At 50.4% G+C, this 16,923-nt stretch overlaps 7 protein-coding genes across 7 annotated transcripts; 5 read left to right on the forward strand and 2 right to left on the reverse strand.

The window, feature by feature from the left end:
- Positions 1-1,760: 1,760 nt before the first annotated feature.
- Positions 1,761-4,117, forward strand: BGZ61DRAFT_395641 (MFS transporter). The gene is made up of 3 exons (XM_046242938.1): positions 1,761-2,222; positions 2,281-2,894; positions 2,941-4,117. The coding sequence occupies exons 1-3, from the start codon at positions 1,969-1,971 to the stop codon at positions 3,870-3,872; spliced, it is 1,800 nt and encodes a 599-aa protein (XP_046101162.1). The 5' UTR covers positions 1,761-1,968; the 3' UTR covers positions 3,873-4,117.
- A 1,466-nt stretch (positions 4,118-5,583) lies between these two features.
- On the forward strand, positions 5,584-6,129 carry BGZ61DRAFT_535408 (uncharacterized protein; the record flags this gene model as incomplete). The annotated part of the gene is made up of 1 exon (XM_046254273.1): positions 5,584-6,129. One exon carries the CDS (start codon positions 5,584-5,586, stop codon positions 6,127-6,129), a length of 546 nt encoding a protein of 181 aa, XP_046101163.1.
- Positions 6,130-6,205: 76 nt separating this feature from the next.
- On the reverse strand, positions 6,206-6,706 carry BGZ61DRAFT_535409 (uncharacterized protein; the record flags this gene model as incomplete). Its single annotated transcript, XM_046254274.1, has 2 exons — positions 6,206-6,332; positions 6,399-6,706. 2 exons carry the CDS (start codon positions 6,704-6,706, stop codon positions 6,206-6,208), a joined length of 435 nt encoding a protein of 144 aa, XP_046101164.1.
- A 732-nt stretch (positions 6,707-7,438) lies between these two features.
- Positions 7,439-7,939, forward strand: BGZ61DRAFT_66547 (uncharacterized protein). Its single transcript, XM_046256966.1, has one exon. It carries the CDS (start codon positions 7,596-7,598, stop codon positions 7,875-7,877), a length of 282 nt encoding a protein of 93 aa, XP_046101165.1. The 5' UTR covers positions 7,439-7,595; the 3' UTR covers positions 7,878-7,939.
- Positions 7,940-9,594: 1,655 nt separating this feature from the next.
- BGZ61DRAFT_456584 (uncharacterized protein) lies at positions 9,595-10,598 on the forward strand. Its single transcript, XM_046246536.1, has 3 exons — positions 9,595-10,037; positions 10,112-10,264; positions 10,339-10,598. The coding sequence occupies exons 1-3, from the start codon at positions 9,711-9,713 to the stop codon at positions 10,507-10,509; spliced, it is 651 nt and encodes a 216-aa protein (XP_046101166.1). The 5' UTR covers positions 9,595-9,710; the 3' UTR covers positions 10,510-10,598.
- Positions 10,599-12,249: 1,651 nt separating this feature from the next.
- BGZ61DRAFT_456586 (uncharacterized protein) lies at positions 12,250-12,978 on the forward strand. The gene is made up of 2 exons (XM_046246537.1): positions 12,250-12,449; positions 12,502-12,978. Exons 1-2 carry the CDS (start codon positions 12,435-12,437, stop codon positions 12,754-12,756), a joined length of 270 nt encoding a protein of 89 aa, XP_046101167.1. The 5' UTR covers positions 12,250-12,434; the 3' UTR covers positions 12,757-12,978.
- A 1,237-nt stretch (positions 12,979-14,215) lies between these two features.
- On the reverse strand, positions 14,216-15,784 carry BGZ61DRAFT_590645 (uncharacterized protein; the record flags this gene model as incomplete). The annotated part of the gene is made up of 2 exons (XM_046256643.1): positions 14,744-15,784; positions 14,216-14,682 (listed from the first exon to the last, which is right to left on the reverse strand). Exons 1-2 carry the CDS (start codon positions 15,708-15,710, stop codon positions 14,216-14,218), a joined length of 1,434 nt encoding a protein of 477 aa, XP_046101168.1. The 5' UTR covers positions 15,711-15,784.
- Between the last annotated feature and the right edge of the window lie 1,139 nt (positions 15,785-16,923).

A 16,923-nucleotide genomic window follows, 5' to 3' on the forward strand; every position in this document is an offset into this window, starting at 1 on the left:
TCAGGGCTTGCAGTGACGCTGGAAGCTGACGCTTTGTGGAGAGCGGCTTGGATATGCTTCGTGGTAAGCGCAACTCGACCGTCTCGCTTGTCAATTCGTCGGCCATGGAACGTGAGGCCTTGATCGGCTCGTCGGAGGCCTTTCTCGCCTTTGCCAAGATGCCCTTGTGGCTGGCCCAGAGTGCGAGTTACCGCCGTAGCCGATTGCTTAACGCTCTAGTCATCAATACTTCGGGACCGGCCGGACCTTGATTTCGCAGTCGCCTGACGCTTCAATCCTGCATCGCGGTTCACCATGTCCCACCGTGATTCCCATCAGCCGCTTTTGTCTTCTCTTCCCATGAGCAGGTTTTAAGGTTTCTCTTGGCGCCTTTGCCCCAAACCGTCAAGATCCCACCGAGATGCAGCCAGCGTTTCCCTCGTCTCGTCACAAAGTGCATGACTTTTCCTGCGTGGCATGTTTTTTCGGTCACGACTCCACCTGACGCTCCCAAATTGCCACAGCCTGCAACGGCATAGCGGCGCCTTTAGCGACAGGGGATCGACAATCGAAATCGACAAACGCCCGACGAGCGGATCCGAAGGGGACTCGTGGTTTTTTCTCAAGGTTCCTGGTATGGTTGTGCGTGTGCGTCTGGAGAGTCGCTGCCAAGTTCGCCGGCCAGGTTCCGGAGTCGAGGCGGGAAAAACTCTGCTCTTCGCGCTCTGCGTAATGCGTGGCGACGCCACTCCATCTAATCTGATGGATTAGATCATGGCAGAGTTCCATCATTCGTTCGGGCCGTCCGCTAATGAAACCGCGCGACGACGCCAAGCCGCTGGTTCTCGGCTGAGGGTGACACTATGACTATGAGCGAGTTGAAGCCCACAGTCAAGGCCGAGCTGCAGTCCGCAATAGTCACAATGCAGTTTCCAGGTTGCGAGGCCGCTTGTTCGACATGGTTGGCTCGGGGTGGGCTCCCATTGCGTTGGGTCTAGCATTGCTGCGAGCTGGGATCATGGCACTGGGAGCCGTAGGGCCATCTTTGTGGCATTTGGACACGCGCGTATTCGATCCTCACACGCATTTCTTTATTCCCTTTGGGTTGGACGCATGTCGATCTGGTCCTGACCATCGTCGTCGACCTCGATGTGGCCCTGCCCTCGCACCTTTTGAGGCCTGTCGTCGATTCCCTTGGCCTGCTTCGACCCCTAGACGCCCATCCTCTTGGCTCTGCTCTTGGCTCTGCAGACCCGTTTTCTTGGCCCCAAACATTCCGCTTCTTGGCACTTGGCAGCTCCTTCAGCTGGGTCCAGACATCCCATTCTCTCGGGTCTAGACGCTCGGTCTCTTGGCATTTGACCACACTTGTCGTCCAACACCTCTTCCCAAGCTCCCTCTCGACGCTTCGTCTTTGTCCACTTGACACGCTGTTTTTTTTTCTCTTCGTCCGTTCCACTTCCCAGTTCCCACCTTAAACACACCCCGGTAGCTCTGTTGGCTCTAACCTTGACCTTGACCTTAACCGTGGGGGCTTTTGCCTCGTCCGAGCCCGTCGGTCTCCTCCCTCCCAACATGGGCTACCCGCATCTGGCAATATCGTGCCTCTTCGCGGTTTAGCCCTTGTTCGGCGCCATACGAATCCATCCGTTCGCAGCATCACCATTCGTAACGCCTCCACTGTCACAAGCCTGCCCGATGTCGGTGCAATGCCACACAACGGCGTGCGCCAGCCCGGTAACCATACCTAGTAACCATATTGTAGCATCGCGTGATCTAATCTAATCAGATGCGCGGTTTTCACGCCTGTCGATGCGCGGACACTGCAAGGCGCTAGGGTTACTGGCAACCAGGGGGTGCTTTTTTATTTACAAGGGCCGCTATCTCCCGCCTGGTTCCTCGATCTGTTCCTGCAAGCTATCCCTCTCAGCAACCTCCAGCCCTTAGCCTTCCCTTGTGTTCCCATTCCCGGTCGATCACAGCTACACCATGGTCGGGTTCTTCAAGTTCCGCCGCGGCCAGGACGCCAGCGACGCCGCCACTGACATGGCCGCCGACGTCCACGCCAACACGCCCGTCGACGACGACAAGCAGGGCCCAGTCGTCGACGGCGTGCGAGCCAGCGACAGCGGCGATGAGTCGCAGCGCGACAAGATCCAGGAGGACGCGCAGCGCGGTGTCCAGAAGGTCGAGGCCGTCACCTTGACCTGGAGCCGGAACTCGCTGATTGCCGTCTTCTTCCTGTAAGTCGCCGCCTGTGTGGCCGCCCGTGTAATCCAGCTAACGCGATGCCCTCGACAGCATGTTCATGCTCTACTTCGTCAACGCCATGCAGTCCACCGTGCTCGGCAGCTTGACCGCCTTCGTCACCAGCGAGTTCGAGGCTCACTCGCTGCTCACCGTCATCACCATCGTGTCCAACTCGATGACAGCGGCCCTGTACATCCCCGTCGCCAAGATTCTCGATCTGTGGGGCCGAGCCGAGGGATTCCTCATCATGACCGTCTTCGCCACTCTGGGCCTCATTCTCATGGCCACCTCCAACGGCCTGGCCACCTTCTGCGCCGCCCAGGTCTTCTACTCGATTGGTTTCGGCGGCATGACCTACTGTATCGATGTCATCACTGCCGATGTATCCAAGCTCAAGAACCGAGGTCTTGCCTACGCCTTCACCTCGTCGCCGTACGTCATCACAGCCTTTGCCGGTCCCAAGGCCGCTGAGGATTTCTACGAAAAGGTCAACTGGCGCTGGGGCTTCGGCTGCTTCGCCATCATTCTGCCCTTTGTCGCCGCGCCCTTGTACCTCTTGCTGAAGGCCAACCTCCGCAAGGCTGAAAAGGCTGGCATTGTCATCTCCGAGAAGAGCGGCCGCACCATCATCCAGAGCATCCTGTTCTACGTGATTGAGTTCGATGGTAAGCAGCGCAACTTTTGTATCACTACCAGTACTAACTTTCTTAGCCTTCGGTTGCTTCCTCTTCGCCGCCGGTCTCACCGTGTTCCTGCTCCCCTTCACCCTCGCCGATTACGCTCACAATGGCTGGTCCACGGACTACATTATCGCCATGATCGTCGTTGGCTTCTGCGTGCTGGCCTTCTTTGCCCTCTATGAGATTTACTTGGCCCCTAAGCCATTCCTCAAGCACGACTTCCTCACAGATCGCACTGTTATCGGCGCGTGTCTCCTGGATGCCACCTATCAGATCTCCTACTACTGCTGGGCCAACTACTTCCCCTCCTTCCTGTTGGTCGTCAACGGCGTCAGCATTGCCGAGTCTGGTTACATCAGCAACACCTTCAACGTTGTTTCCGGTGTCCTGCTGCTATTCGTCGGTTGGGCCATCCGCAAGACCGGCCGCTTCAAGTGGCTCCTCTATGGCGCTGTGCCCCTGTACATCTTCGCCCAGGGCCTCATGATCTACTTCCGCATGACCACCAAGAATGTCGGCTACCTCGTCATGTGCCAGGTCTTCATCTCTATCGGTGGTAGCATCTTCATCATCTGCCAGCAAGTCGCCATCTTGGCCGCCGTCGACCATCAGCACGTCGCCGCCGCGCTTGCGCTCCTGTTCGTCGTTGGTACTACCGGAGGAGCTATTGGCAGCACTGTCTGCGGTGCCATCTGGAACAACACCTTCCCTCAGGCCCTTGCGAGGAACCTCCCTGCCGATGCCATGGCCGATATCGACAACATTGCTGTCGATATTACCGCCCAGCTGGCCTACGAGTGGGGAACCCCCGCTAGAATCGCCATCCAAGAGTCCTACCGCTATGCGCAGACCAGGATGTTGGCTGCTGGTGTCGGCGTCATGAGTCTGTCCATCGTTTGGGTTTTCATGCTCCGCAACATCAACCTTCACAAGATCCAGCAGACCAAGGGTATGGTCTTTTAAATGGCAAACACCGGCTTTGGGCGAGATACCCGACAATCCTATTTATTTACTAGGCTTCAACGGCTATAGTAACTTTCCTTCTTTTCTAGTGTCTGGGGCGAGGTTGAAGGACAATGTCAACATCTTCCCGCTATTCTACCCTGTTATCCCTAAGTGGACTAATACATATCTCAAACAAAGCCTGGTCGAGCCGTTGTGGTCGTGTCAAGTTTAATAAAATACGAGTGTTCATCGTTGGCGCCTCATTAATTACCGTTGCATTGACGTAGACCATGTAACTTCCTTTACAGCTCTAAGGCTTGCACACCAGTGTACTAGCAGGCTGTGTGATAGTGTCTGGTTAGTGTGTGCTCTATAGAGTGTGAGTAATTGGCGGTACACAATATGTTCTGTCGCAAGAGATTCTCAATCATTACCCAACATCGTCGCCCTCGGAAGCTCGCATCCTAGCCCCGTCATAACTGAACCTTGAACTTGCTGGCGGTCAGGTCATTCATGCCCAAGGGAATTGTTTAAAGCACATCGCCCTTCTCAGGAACCGATGACAATTTACCGCGGCGTATGTTAGTCTCTGTTGGGGTCTAATTGACATAAACACTTGCCGACAGGGGATTCCCCATTCCACATATGAGTTTCACGTTGCGTGACTTGAACCAATACAAGGTGAGATGCTTCAAGTTACATTCTCAATTATGATGATAGCTAGAGCTGTATGGTTATTTATTTGAACTTTATTGTACTCGTAAAATTCCTTTGTAAGGGTAAAACATAGAATAATAGGAAAATGATGGGAGGAAGGGTTCATTATGTTGCCCGAAAATTGCGTATCCAGAGTTTGAGGATGCCTGCTGGTTTCCAAAAAATCCTAAACCACACCACCACTACCAATGAAACAGCTCATTAGTTTAGCTAGGGATAGAAATGTTGCATTAAAACCCACGTATTGCGCACTTGCAAAGACTCCGAGATCTCGGAACCAGACTCTAGGGTAGGGCCGAATCAATGGAGCGGCAGGCCCCAACAAGACTGCCAGTCAATCTGACCGGCGTTACTGACGAGGACCGTATAGGCCCGAATAAGGTTCAATAGCTGCGCCTGAGCACATAGGTATTCGAGTTTTTTTACTGTTTAGATAATTCTCATCAATTGACTGGTACCATCAATGATCTCCATGGCGCCAATCGTCAAATACTGCGCTACTGGTCCGCGTGTAAGGGATCGGAATGAGAGCCCGTCGTTCCTCAGACATAGTGTGGAACTGAGACGACTAAATTCAACGTTGCTAGCCCGAGGCAGTTTCTTGACATAAGGGAATAATTGACTCCTATGCTAGGTCATAGGAGTCAACTGTTGCCTATGGACGACCTCAAAAGACCATCCCAACTTTATATTGCCAGATGCCAATGGAGCGACTCCTTCAAACTGGCATCTGGCCTTCTTCACGGAGGAGATTTGTTCCTCTTGTGCCTACCACAAGGCCAGCTGTTTTCCATTTGAAATGGCATGTATCTCAACACCCCGCTCTATTGGCAGAAACACATGATGCCATGCCACCAAAAAAGGCATCTTCCATGATGGCAAAGTCGAAGGAAGCCTCCAGGGATGATCAGCACAACAAATCATTCTCATTCGTCGAGGCTTTCCTCCACACCCTTGCCCAAGTCTTTCAGGAATCCTATAATCCGAGTCACCGCCAGCTCAGCTCCTGACAATGGAAGCTGAAGCCAAAAACATCTTACAGCAACTTGGTGACACAAGCGGCTGGGTCACTCGCGCCACCAACTTCGAGTTGACGGCATACATTGTGGTTCCATGCCGAACCCCCAAAGACAGAGACAGCCCGATACCCCAGATCCGCCAAGTACTCGAAGCCACGCTCCAGCACACTATGGTGTGGTCGTCACAAGTTGCCCGCGAACAACTTGACTCTGCCCCCGACGCTTTCGAGCGTCCCGTGAAAGACTCGAAAGAGAAAGAACAGAACTTCTACGAGAACCCATATTTTAACCTTCGACGAGCCCGAGATCTACCGGATGCTTACAGTCTAGAAGTACACAAATATTGGTACATGAGCACGTTGAAGCAGCTTGGTGCTCGAGAGGTTAGACCTAGTTTCTGTGCTTTTGATGGGAGCTGGTATGCCCCCATTGATTCTCAGCGCCGTGGCATCAAGTTCACCCAGCCGAAAACGATCGCAGAAGGTGCTGGTCAACGTCATTTCAATATCGATCGTGTTAAAAAGACAACAGAGAGGTGATAGTGTGTGTTCAGGGAGATTAGTTTGGCACGATAATGGTTGCAAGAATCTTTCATTTAGCTTGCTAGTTTGCTATTCACAAGTCAATGGAGCTTGCCGGACGAGCAAGGTTGGCTCGCCAGTGATGCTTGTTGACCGGATCCTTCTGGTAAAGGTTGACTTCGAAGAACTTGGTATGGGCCACACACTTGTAGTTCTTGTATCTATGCCTAATTAGTACCCATATTGACGGGTACATGTGCAGGGATAGCGAACAAAGATATACTTACGAGTTGAGCTTCTGGAAGTTGGCTTGGATCAAGTCGTTTTCGAGTACCTCGACGAACTCATTGGCCTTGCCTTCGACAGGGATGAAGTATCTCTTTGACTCGAGTGGACCGTAGTTGACCTGTCGAACGAGCTGCACAGCAAAGGAAGGTGGGTGGTCAATAAGATCGACCTTGACATCGTCACCACCGCTTGGGGATGCCTGTCTTGGAAAAGCAGCCCAATGCATGAAGGTGGTGAACATGGTTTCGTACGAGAGATATTGGGGGCGATAGGGTTTGATGTCGCTGCAGCAGAAGAGCGAAGACATGTTGGCTGATAGATGGATGTACCGGGTAAAGGTGACAAGTCACAGAAGGATGTTGCGCTGTTGGCGAAGTAAATCTCTACAAGCAGAGTGACTGAGATGAAGAAAGAAGCTCGAGCTTCCTGACAGCAAATGCCCTTACTTATGCCCCTTGAGCCATCTTCACATGGACAATGCCATTGATAGCACTTGGTAAATGATACTCAAGATGATTGGCCCGATCGGCTTCGATGGGATGACATAAGTTTTGAGGTCGACCCTCCTTCACAGGCAACCAATCATTTGTAGATGAGCGATGTCACATTGTTTCCATCAGGCGTAAACTTGGAGCCCGCGTGTCCTGTTATAAGAACTGACCATTCCCCCGCTCAATCGAATTTCCTTCTTCTCTTTCCTCCCACGGTTGGCCCTGGCGGTGCAGCCGCAGTCGCTCATTGCACCCACACTCCTTGCCCACCCGTTCACTCTTTCACTCTTATCGCGACCGTCTAATTCTTTCTTACCTTCCGTCCATCTCTCGCCCGCAGGCTTTCCCCAAGTCCCCTCTTGTCTTTGTAGGGAACTTTTATCTCCAGTAAAGACACAGTAGGGTCGTCCGGACTCAATAGTCACTTTCTACAACACGAACAAGAACAGGGTCCATTTGAGTTCGTCAACCCTCGCTGGATCGAATCCGAGCATGAGGGTCCTCTTGCAGAGTATTGGGGGAGTTCAGGGAATGCACAGCCTGCTGGACAGGACGCACACGTTGAGGAGGAATCACGGCCCGCGACCACTCTTGCAAACCAGCAACCACAGGTCAACAATGATAGCCAACATAGCTCGGCTACTCCGAATGCCTTTCACTGCCAAGAGTGCCCCGCCACATTTCTGAGCCAACGACTACTAAAGTATGTATTCCCGAGTACCAATAATTCTGCGAGTTGAGCTAAAATCACAAAGCCGGCATGTCAAGGAACACACCCGCCCATGCAAGTGCACTGTGGCGGACTGCAACGAGAGCTTCGCTTGGCAGACAGGCCTTGCACGTCACATGAGAGATAAGCACAGCACTAGAAGGTGGTATTGCACACATCCAGATTGCAGTTCGTACAAGCTGGGAAGGGATGGCACGGCTCGGAAGGAAAATCTTGACAGGCACATACGAAAACGGCATGGAGGGCAAGTCCCTTGAATGTATTGTACCATACAAGTAGCTGGTAATATTCGTCAATTGAGCTATGATTGTTGACGCAGTTTGTTCCATGGCCTAATTTGCGCCATTCATCCAACATCTTTCCCAGCCCATAGACTGTGACGTCAGATTCAGAGCACAGAGTAGTCGTGTGAAATCTATTAAAAATCATGAGTTAATTAGGGGGTGCGTACATTTTATGTTGAATTTAATTAGGAGTCTCTACATAAATTACATGCTCCTGTGCTCTCCTCTCGGATCTCGTTCATAATGCAGCGAGCTGCCAGTCGACTCTGTGACCCGATTGGTGGTTTGGGGATACATTCGCTAATAGATAAGTACGGAGAAGAAATAGAAATAGGCTTGGAATCATCGGTGATCCACCGCTGTCAATGTGGACAATATAGAAATACTTGTAAATGTATTTTTTCGTGATAGTCTTGGCAAGGCATATTCACGGCAGCCATTTATTGTCAAGTGCAATCTCAGCTTACGCACCTTATGATGCTGCCTTGGTAAGGCATATTACATAACAGCCAATTATCATGAAGTGGAAGAAAGCCACAGTCTCAGCTTATGCGGCTAGTGAAAACAGTTCAGCTAACCTGATGTTGTAATTGGACCGTAGTCAGGTATTGTCGCGGCTGATTGCCCCTCATGCTTGCCGAGCCGGTTCTGCGATTTGACATAGGCTTATCTCATCTTTTGCACTTTGAAATAGGGCCCACCGGAACCTGGAGCACTCTCTTTTAAATAAAATTTGATCCGCCCTGGGGCTGCAACTCGTCGTGCCATATCGCGACCACTTGTCGCCTCCAAACAGATAGTACTGCCATATTTCCACTTGCTTATCTGTACGAACTTAAGCTGCTATCTATTTGGCGCCACTGGGGTATTACCTCCCTGGCACTGCTCTACTGCGGGACTTAGAGACGTTGGTGTCTTATTACCCACACTAACAGTGCGGTGACGCAGACAACACTCACTGTCGTGGTGGATAAAGCATTGGTCATGGATGAAAAATCACCCGACAGCTGTTTTGAGCAACTCACGTTTTGTTCCAACAACCGCTTGTGGGGCTTCCAGAACTCAAAAGTCGCAAGCCAGGATGAAGCCGATTCGATTCAGCCGATGACATCAGCAAACGAGATACAATGGAGAGCAACTAAATATGCAAGTAAAACTCTGAACCCTGTCCAGAGGTCTAGCTAATGGCTTCCAGGCACGTGTATACAACTTGAACACACAAAGGGAGAGAAGCAAATCTTCAGTTACTCTTTTGTGAGGAACCAGTTTAACACATATGCTCTGCTGCTAATAAAGTCGCAGTATCGGAGCTGGAAATGGAAATCAGGCTCCCTTCACATTGACTACCGGGGTGTTTAAAGAATTGCTTGGTAGCGATCGATTAGCAAAATTGTTTACTCGAGCTGCAGTTTCCAATAATGGCGCCTTGGGACATTTTGTTGATTACGCGACCGATGGCGTGGATATGAAGCCCTCTACCCTCCGTAAGTTACGCGCAGGCGCATAGAAGCAATATGAGAGCATCCATTGACATGATATTCAGTGGTAGTAATTGCCTCGCCATATACCCCGTTCCACGATTTTAGCTTAGCCTTGCGAATTAATATCCAAAATGGCGCGGCTGCAGGCCTGTTATTTTTGACCAAGCAAAGCAGCATTCCGCAGATGCTAGAAAAGTTCGAGGACGCACGAGAGGAATATGCTGCTTCGCCGCTAAGCGTTCTTATCATCTTATACGATGAGTATGGGGCTAAGGCTGAGGAACAACGCAAGGTCCTCGATCGTGAGGTCGTCAGGATAGAGGATATGACTGTAATGACCTCGGCGGCTATCACAGCGCAAGTCCTGACTGACGCGGAGTATGAAAAGTTGATTCGGGATATGCATGCCTGCAATACTAACCTGATCTTCTTGAGCGATCTCATCAACTATGAAATCGAGCTTGGGCAATTTTTCCTTGAGCTCTATGACATATTTGAAGATCTTCGACGGAGAACAACCCTGCCTGAGTTCCATAGCGTCCCGGAAAAAGACAATCTTCTCCAGTGGTTGAAGTTCTTACTCAAACTCAGTCGCTTCCGGCATAACCAAACGCAAGCTCTACGAGCAAGGATCCATAGTCAAACCAATCTGGTAAGTCTACGTTTCGAATTATGTGATGGCTTGTGGTCTGAGGGGTTTGTTGGCTAACATGGGGAATGATAAAGCTCTACAATTTGATATCCCAGAGAGATAGCAGAGTGAACTCCACCATTGCGGACGAGTCGAGAGGGATAGCAAAGGCGGCACAGCGAGACAGCAAGACCATGAGGACAATTGCGTTCATGACGTTGGTATTTCTACCGAGTACACTTGCGGCGGTAAGTTTCCTCCCTCGAATCACCTGCTGCAGTTGAACAATCTCAATTGACCAAGTCTAATTTGAGCTATGTAGAGTGTTTTCAGCACTGGAATATTTGATCTAAGCAAGACAAGAGGAAGTGGTGAAACCGTAGTGGCTCCTTTGTGGTGGATATTCGCTATCGTCTCATTGCTCCTTACGACCATGGTAATTGTAGCTTGGTTTGTTTGGGATAGACTAAGTGCTAGAGCCAAGAGCGATTAGGCATACGATTGAGGTACAAATAGGGCTTGCGTTTTCCATCTTCAACAATTTGGGCCAGTTACAGACTACTATCATACGACCAAGCTTAGGTCCTGGAATAACAGACACTCATGAAACGTTTGTCTAGGGAGCCACTAGATCCGGAATCGTTAGGAACGGGCGAAACGGTACCGTAGCTGCTTCATTCAAGCGTAATTATCTGGAGTGGTGAGGGTGAGTCTTGATGGCGTGCGGCTGAATGTGTCCCCTGTTCGACGTATCCCGAGCCGAGATTAGGATGGGGGCAACAGTATCAGTCACATCTGTTCGCCACTGGCGGCTTGAGTCAACTCCAGCTGCCCCTGTGCTGGCGATGTCTTATCAGGGCCGTAATCTCATTACCTGATGTATTCTCACTTTACCCAAGAGTGTTGCAAGTCGTGTATGTTCGAGACTCCAACTCTCGTCATCTGTACCATTACCTCTACCATGCCAGGCGCTTGGCAAGCAGTGCCACGTGTTACCATTTTGCTAGACCTCAAGGTTGATGCACCACCTGAGTCACTCATTTGAAAGTGCAGTAGGCAAGGCAAGGCATTGGACATTGGCTGATTGAGGTAGACGCATGCTAAGAAACGAAACCTCTGGGATCTTCCACTAATCCCTAATAGCGGTGTGACTGACTCCTTCATATCCATCGTGCCATGAATGGTAGGCCAATCGGCCATCTCCCTAGTCTTTCCCCCATTGTTAGTGGCGCATCTAGATTGGGGGCCGCAACGAAGTTCCCCGACTCTTCCCCGACTCCCTAAAATTATTGGGTAGTGTAAATGGTTGCAGCCATAGATTGATTGATAAGATGCGAACTAGCCATGTGACAACATACTGCCGAAGGATGTTGCAAAAGTCCTGTCCATTATAGGTTAGTAAAATGACCTCGTTTAACATTTCTCGCCTGTGCATAGCCGACCGCTTGACCGAATGGGCCGATCGTGTATGTGATGGCCCCAGATGGTGTTGGTTGTTGTTGGTTGAACCAACATACATTCAGGGCCCTGCCACCTCAGACCACCCCGCTCAAAGACCTTCTGTGAATTATGTAAAGTATTTGCGGCATTTTCTTACTCCCTAAATGTTTGATTCCCACGGGGGATAACTACATCGAATTTATTCTTAAGAAGTCGTGCTCGAGGGTAACAAACCGTCAAAATGGACATCCGCGATAACACCCACCACAGTCTTTGGTTTAAAATTGGTTAGCGACAACACTTTAAGCTTAGATTTTGGGTGTAGAACATGGATGAGCCACTTTATGATTGCCCCGCAAATCAGGCAATCATCCTTTCTGCTCATATGCAGCTCAGCCCTTCTGCTTTCGCCTTATTCCCTCAAGCTAGCAATAGGCGCTCGATCCGTAGAATTCGTATTCATCCTTGGCATATCACCATGCAATTTAAGCGCCACAAAGCAGCGAGCCAATCATATTTGGACTAGAAGCTGAAAGTCGTAGGCTAAAATGCTTTCGCTTGTTATATCCCTGTCTTCCGTGTTTTCCCAGCCCTACCTTGACAAATGGTGAGACTACGGGGGCATGGAGCGTTCTAACTGGCGAATGAAGCATCTGCCAAGTGAATCCAAGCAAAACCACACGATCTTCGAGGGACCAAGTGCGGAGAGTAGTACATTCCGCCCTCGCCTAATCCCATATAATGGAATTCATTGGTTAGCATCATACCTGTGGGTAACTTCCTATTTCAGCTACATGGACTCATTGACTTCCCATCACTAGTCCAGACTTGGAGGGGAAGTTATCTATATAAGAATGGTGCTGATTCCTCTTCAAAGGTTCAACTTCAACAGCCATCTATTCTCTCCTCACATCACACAGCCATCTTTATCAATCCACCAAACTCACCCTCAATTACACTACTTTACCAAACCTCATCATGATGCTCCCTACCGCAAGTATAGCCCTGCACGCTGGCTATTATATAAATGCTAACCTTGTTTTAGAAGTCCCTTCTGGCCGTTCTTGCCTTTACCACACTTGGCCTATCCGCACCAGCCGCTCCCCCTACCACGAGCAATTCCATTGAAGAGCGTGTCCCAGTTCTCGCATGCTACGGTGGAGTTTGGCAGAAATGCGTGTCGTTCTACACATCTCTCTGCCCTCTCTCTTGCAATCCCACCAAGCCTACTAAGAATACTTGCGTGTACAACTGTCTTCAGGAGGCGCAACTTGGGTGCAAAGAGAGGTGTCACAAATAGATCGCTTTGGGGAATGAGGATGTGGCTAATAGTTGCGGAGTACACCGTATGCCGCCAATTGCTAGATGTACGGGACTCTAGTACACGGGGATAATTTGTATGTAGGATGGATAAAGCATTGAGCTCTTTGTTCAGAAGGAAGCATTCATATTCCGTAAGTTACTGGGCTTCTGTAAGCTCCTGTACTAGTCTCTAGTAAATGCTTCAGTTCCTTTTATTTTACCTCTAATTTAAACTGCAATGTGATGAATGCGTACAAGTGTTTACTCCGCGGTTGATGCTCAAATGTCGGAGGCTGCTAAGTGATTACCACCTCAGGCATCAAAACGCCAATAAGACGGAGACAAGCTAGATTTACCACCTCTCTCAGTTAGAACCCCGTCTTCTGGTTATCTCTAGTGCATTTGATCCAGTCTTGTCTAACCCCCAATTTTTTCCAGACGTCTGACTAGTATCCAGAGGAAGTCTTCAGCCTCACATCCTTAATGAGTACTGCACGCGTCTAAATCGTCAAGAAAACAACAAAAAGGGATGTGGTAAGGAATGGAATTCTGACTAGTAAATGCTGCGTCAGTCCTCGTCGAAGGCGTCTTGACAGAAGCCCTAAATACGACGTAACCAATCGGGTGTTAGTGCTCGCTGATGGGCATGTTTGGGGCCCAAAACAAGGGAGCAGCACAAGTGGACTTTTTCTGCTTCTTGGACATGTCGAGCTACCACAGAAAGTGCCAAGCGTAGGCATTCAAGACAGTGTGACCGTGACGGTGCTTTTGAATGCACTTAGAGTACCTCTCTAAGTGTGACGTCCCGACTCCCCTTGCGGTGCTAAAATTGCAGTGCTTTTTTTTTTGCTTACACGCGGCCAAGTTCCCACCAATGAAATACAGTTAGGCATTCTAACTCCCCTTGAGGTGCTAAAATTGCAGTGAAATCGTATTTGGCAGGCAGGCGGCCACCAATAAAATACAGTTAGGCATACCAACTCCCTTCGAAGCGCTGAAATTGCAGTGAAGAATCAGAAAGTCTTCTCCCGGAGGCTATTCATCATCTGATTTCAGCTATCCCCGAGTCCCTACTCTCTCCTTGCACCGAAGCGCTCATAATTGCAGCGAAACGCGGGGGGGGTGCACCCGACGTCGTTCGGCGTCGCAACTCCCCTTGAAGTGCTAAAAAAGACAGATGGAGTCGAGAGCCCATCGAAATATACACGGTAGAATGCGCTGTTAATGACATCAAGTTCCAGCGGATAATTTCTGTTTAATTTCTGTTTCTATTGCGTTTTATTGTTCTACCAGTGCTTGTGATCATATTCTTAACATTTCTCGATGGAGCCCAGCTCAGGCCAGACACACTGCTCTGAGGCTGTATCGAAACACCAAAATTCCAACCCAGAACTAAGTACCATCCTTTTCTATATCCGCTCGTGGTGAGTTGTGGAAACACTTGACTAGCTATAAGCTTACGCCAGCCACGCGGCAGCACCAGCAATTAGGGCCCCAGCAATACCGAACCGAGAAAGGCCAGAGGCAGCGCCGGTGCTCTGGGTCGCCGTGGCACCGCTCTCCGTGACCGAAACCGCGCTGTTTCCATTTCCAGCAGCGCTTGTGGTGGTGCTGCTGTTGCGACGACTGCTGGAATTGTCCTCGTCGTCTGTGTACTCATCGTCGGTATTGTCGTCATTGTTATTGCCGAAGCGGGTGGAAGTAGCAGTGGCCGTGGCAGTGGTCAAAGTGGTCTGGCTAACGGCGTTGATCTCTCCACTTCCAGAGTTGGAGGCGGTAACGTGGCTAGGGACCATGGTAGTAGTCAACTGGTTCGTCTCCGTAGGCGCAGTAGCCACAACGGTGATGGTTGCGGCGGCGTTGGAATTGGAGGCGGCGTAACTGGTGCTAGTGAAGCCGCAAGCGTACATGATGGTGCGGATGTCTGTAGGGGGCATGTCAGTAAACTAGTTCTATGGCGTAGTGATTGTAATTAGACAGCTCACCTTCAAGACCGTCCTCATAGTCCGAGTCGTCGTCGTTGTTATCGGTGTCATCAGAGTTATCTCGGGCCTGGAACTTGGTACGGCGGACCTCGCGCCGAGCTCCAACCTTCTTGCGCGAGTCATCGTCACTATCCGAATTCGAGTCATCATCGCCGCTTGCAGAGTCATTGCTCTCAGAATCGACAGTGCTAAAATCCTTCTCCCGAGCTTGCTTCTTGTTACGGCGAATAACACGGCGAGCATGGATCTTCTTGAGGCCGTCATCCGAGTCTGAGTCGCTACTCGGTGAGTCGTTGTTCTCCGAGTCAGCGTTGTCCAAGTGGTCATTTCGGGTTTGGATTTTGTTGCGGCGGACGTTGCGGCGAGCCCGAACCATCCTGCGGGAGTCGTCATCGCTCTCAGAGTCCGCGTTGCTTTGCGAATCGTCGCTGTTGGAGTCGTAGCCTTTGGCATTACGGGCGCGACGAGCTCTGGTCTTCTTATTGCGAGCTTGGAGATTCTTGCGACGTGGGTTGTTATTGTCATTTGAAGAATAAGAATCAGAATCAGAATCGTTGCTCTTTGAGTCAGAGTTCCTCTGGGAATCGTCGTTCGAGTCCGAGTCCGAGTCAGTGTCGCTGTCTCGGGCTCGAATCTTGCGAGCGGATTGGACCTTGCGAGCCCGGATGGCGGCGAGAGATCGAGCCTTCTTGGTTGACTTTACATTCTGGGCAATGCAGTCGGCGCAGAGGGCAGCAATACGGCCAACCTCAAAACTCTTGTTGGTGCAAACGCACTGGGCTTCAAGAATGTCCTCCGTTCGATCATTGACGTTGGAGAGATCAACCTCGCAACGGTGCGTCAGCTGGACAATAGGCTTGCAAATGGCCCGGCAGTTGGAGGGCACATCGTCGCTGTCAAGGCTCACGTCGGCGTGACCAAGGAGAACAAGGGGAGCAACGGCGAGGGCAATGTTCTTTGTGTACATGTTTGCTCTGTTGGTGAAAGTGGTGATGTAGTTTCTTGGTAGAATGCAAGAGACTGAAAATTGATGGTTTAATGAGATGCGAATGGGATGATAGTTGGAGTTGTTATGCTGTTGAACAATTCACTCGATGGTGACGGCACTTGAGATACTTATACAGAAGCCTTCCATCACATCATGTTACTAAAACTTCTTGACTTGACATCCCCATTTTGAAACGTGCCATTTTCGTTTCTGAATGCGCTGTTCATCCACGACGACTCTAAGCCTCATGATGGAAATGTGGCTCTACACCTCATCCAAACGACCAATCTACTCTCAAAGGCGGAGATGTAGCTCGGGCCGAGTGAGCGGGAGATGGATACAGGGCTGGGAAATACAGCTTAATCGTTTCTCTCATGCGTGTATTCCCCGAGATAAAACTTGGCCAAGACAAGATTTACTTGGAGGTTGATCATACACGGGCCGTGTAGGGGCGGAGTTGCTTGGCAAGCGTCATTATGGCAATGGGGACGATTATGCTGGACGACGATATCTTCACCAAACGGTCCAATCCCATGTCGACAACATCTTCTATGTGTGGAGGGGTTCCGTTTCAATTACCAAACGATTTAGCGGTATGATATGGGACACCGGATTCGACCTGGAAATAAGGAAGGGCTTGTCGATGCCAAGACTCTATCTACTGTATTTGCCAATGCGCAGCCCCCTTGATACGTAACAGCTGGGCCTCCTCCACTGTGGCTGTGAAGCCGCGTAATACTTTTTCCAGCTGGGCTGGGATGTTGACCGAAGGATCTCTCGTCGTCCAGTCGGAACAGCGAAGCTCGCGTGAGGTCATGCTAAGATGGGAGCGACACCTAAAACATTGTTTCAAGTCAGGCTCGACCCAATCGGCGCGCGCCGGCTCTACTGACGGAGACCATATGCGCTAAAGAACCGTTTTATTTGTGGATTACAGTCCGTATAAGGCGTCTTGGCAACAGTCTTGGGGTGTCTATTTTGGGAGTACTTGCCCCAGCATCTGCGTGGTCTTTCTCAGTCGCCTGCCATTTGGATTGGACATGAAGCTTATTGATTCAGCTGATCATGGGCACCGATTTTCTGCCGTTGAAATAACGTGTCAAGTCATCGGATGATCGACAGAAAAGCGCGCATCAACCATGGCAGTTCAAATACCCACATCCAGATTTACTAGCGCATTAGATAGCATATA

Source organism: Ilyonectria robusta, assembly GCF_021365365.1.
Source record: "Ilyonectria robusta strain PMI_751 chromosome Unknown BGZ61scaffold_17, whole genome shotgun sequence".
Lineage (NCBI taxonomy): Eukaryota > Fungi > Ascomycota > Sordariomycetes > Hypocreales > Nectriaceae > Ilyonectria > Ilyonectria robusta.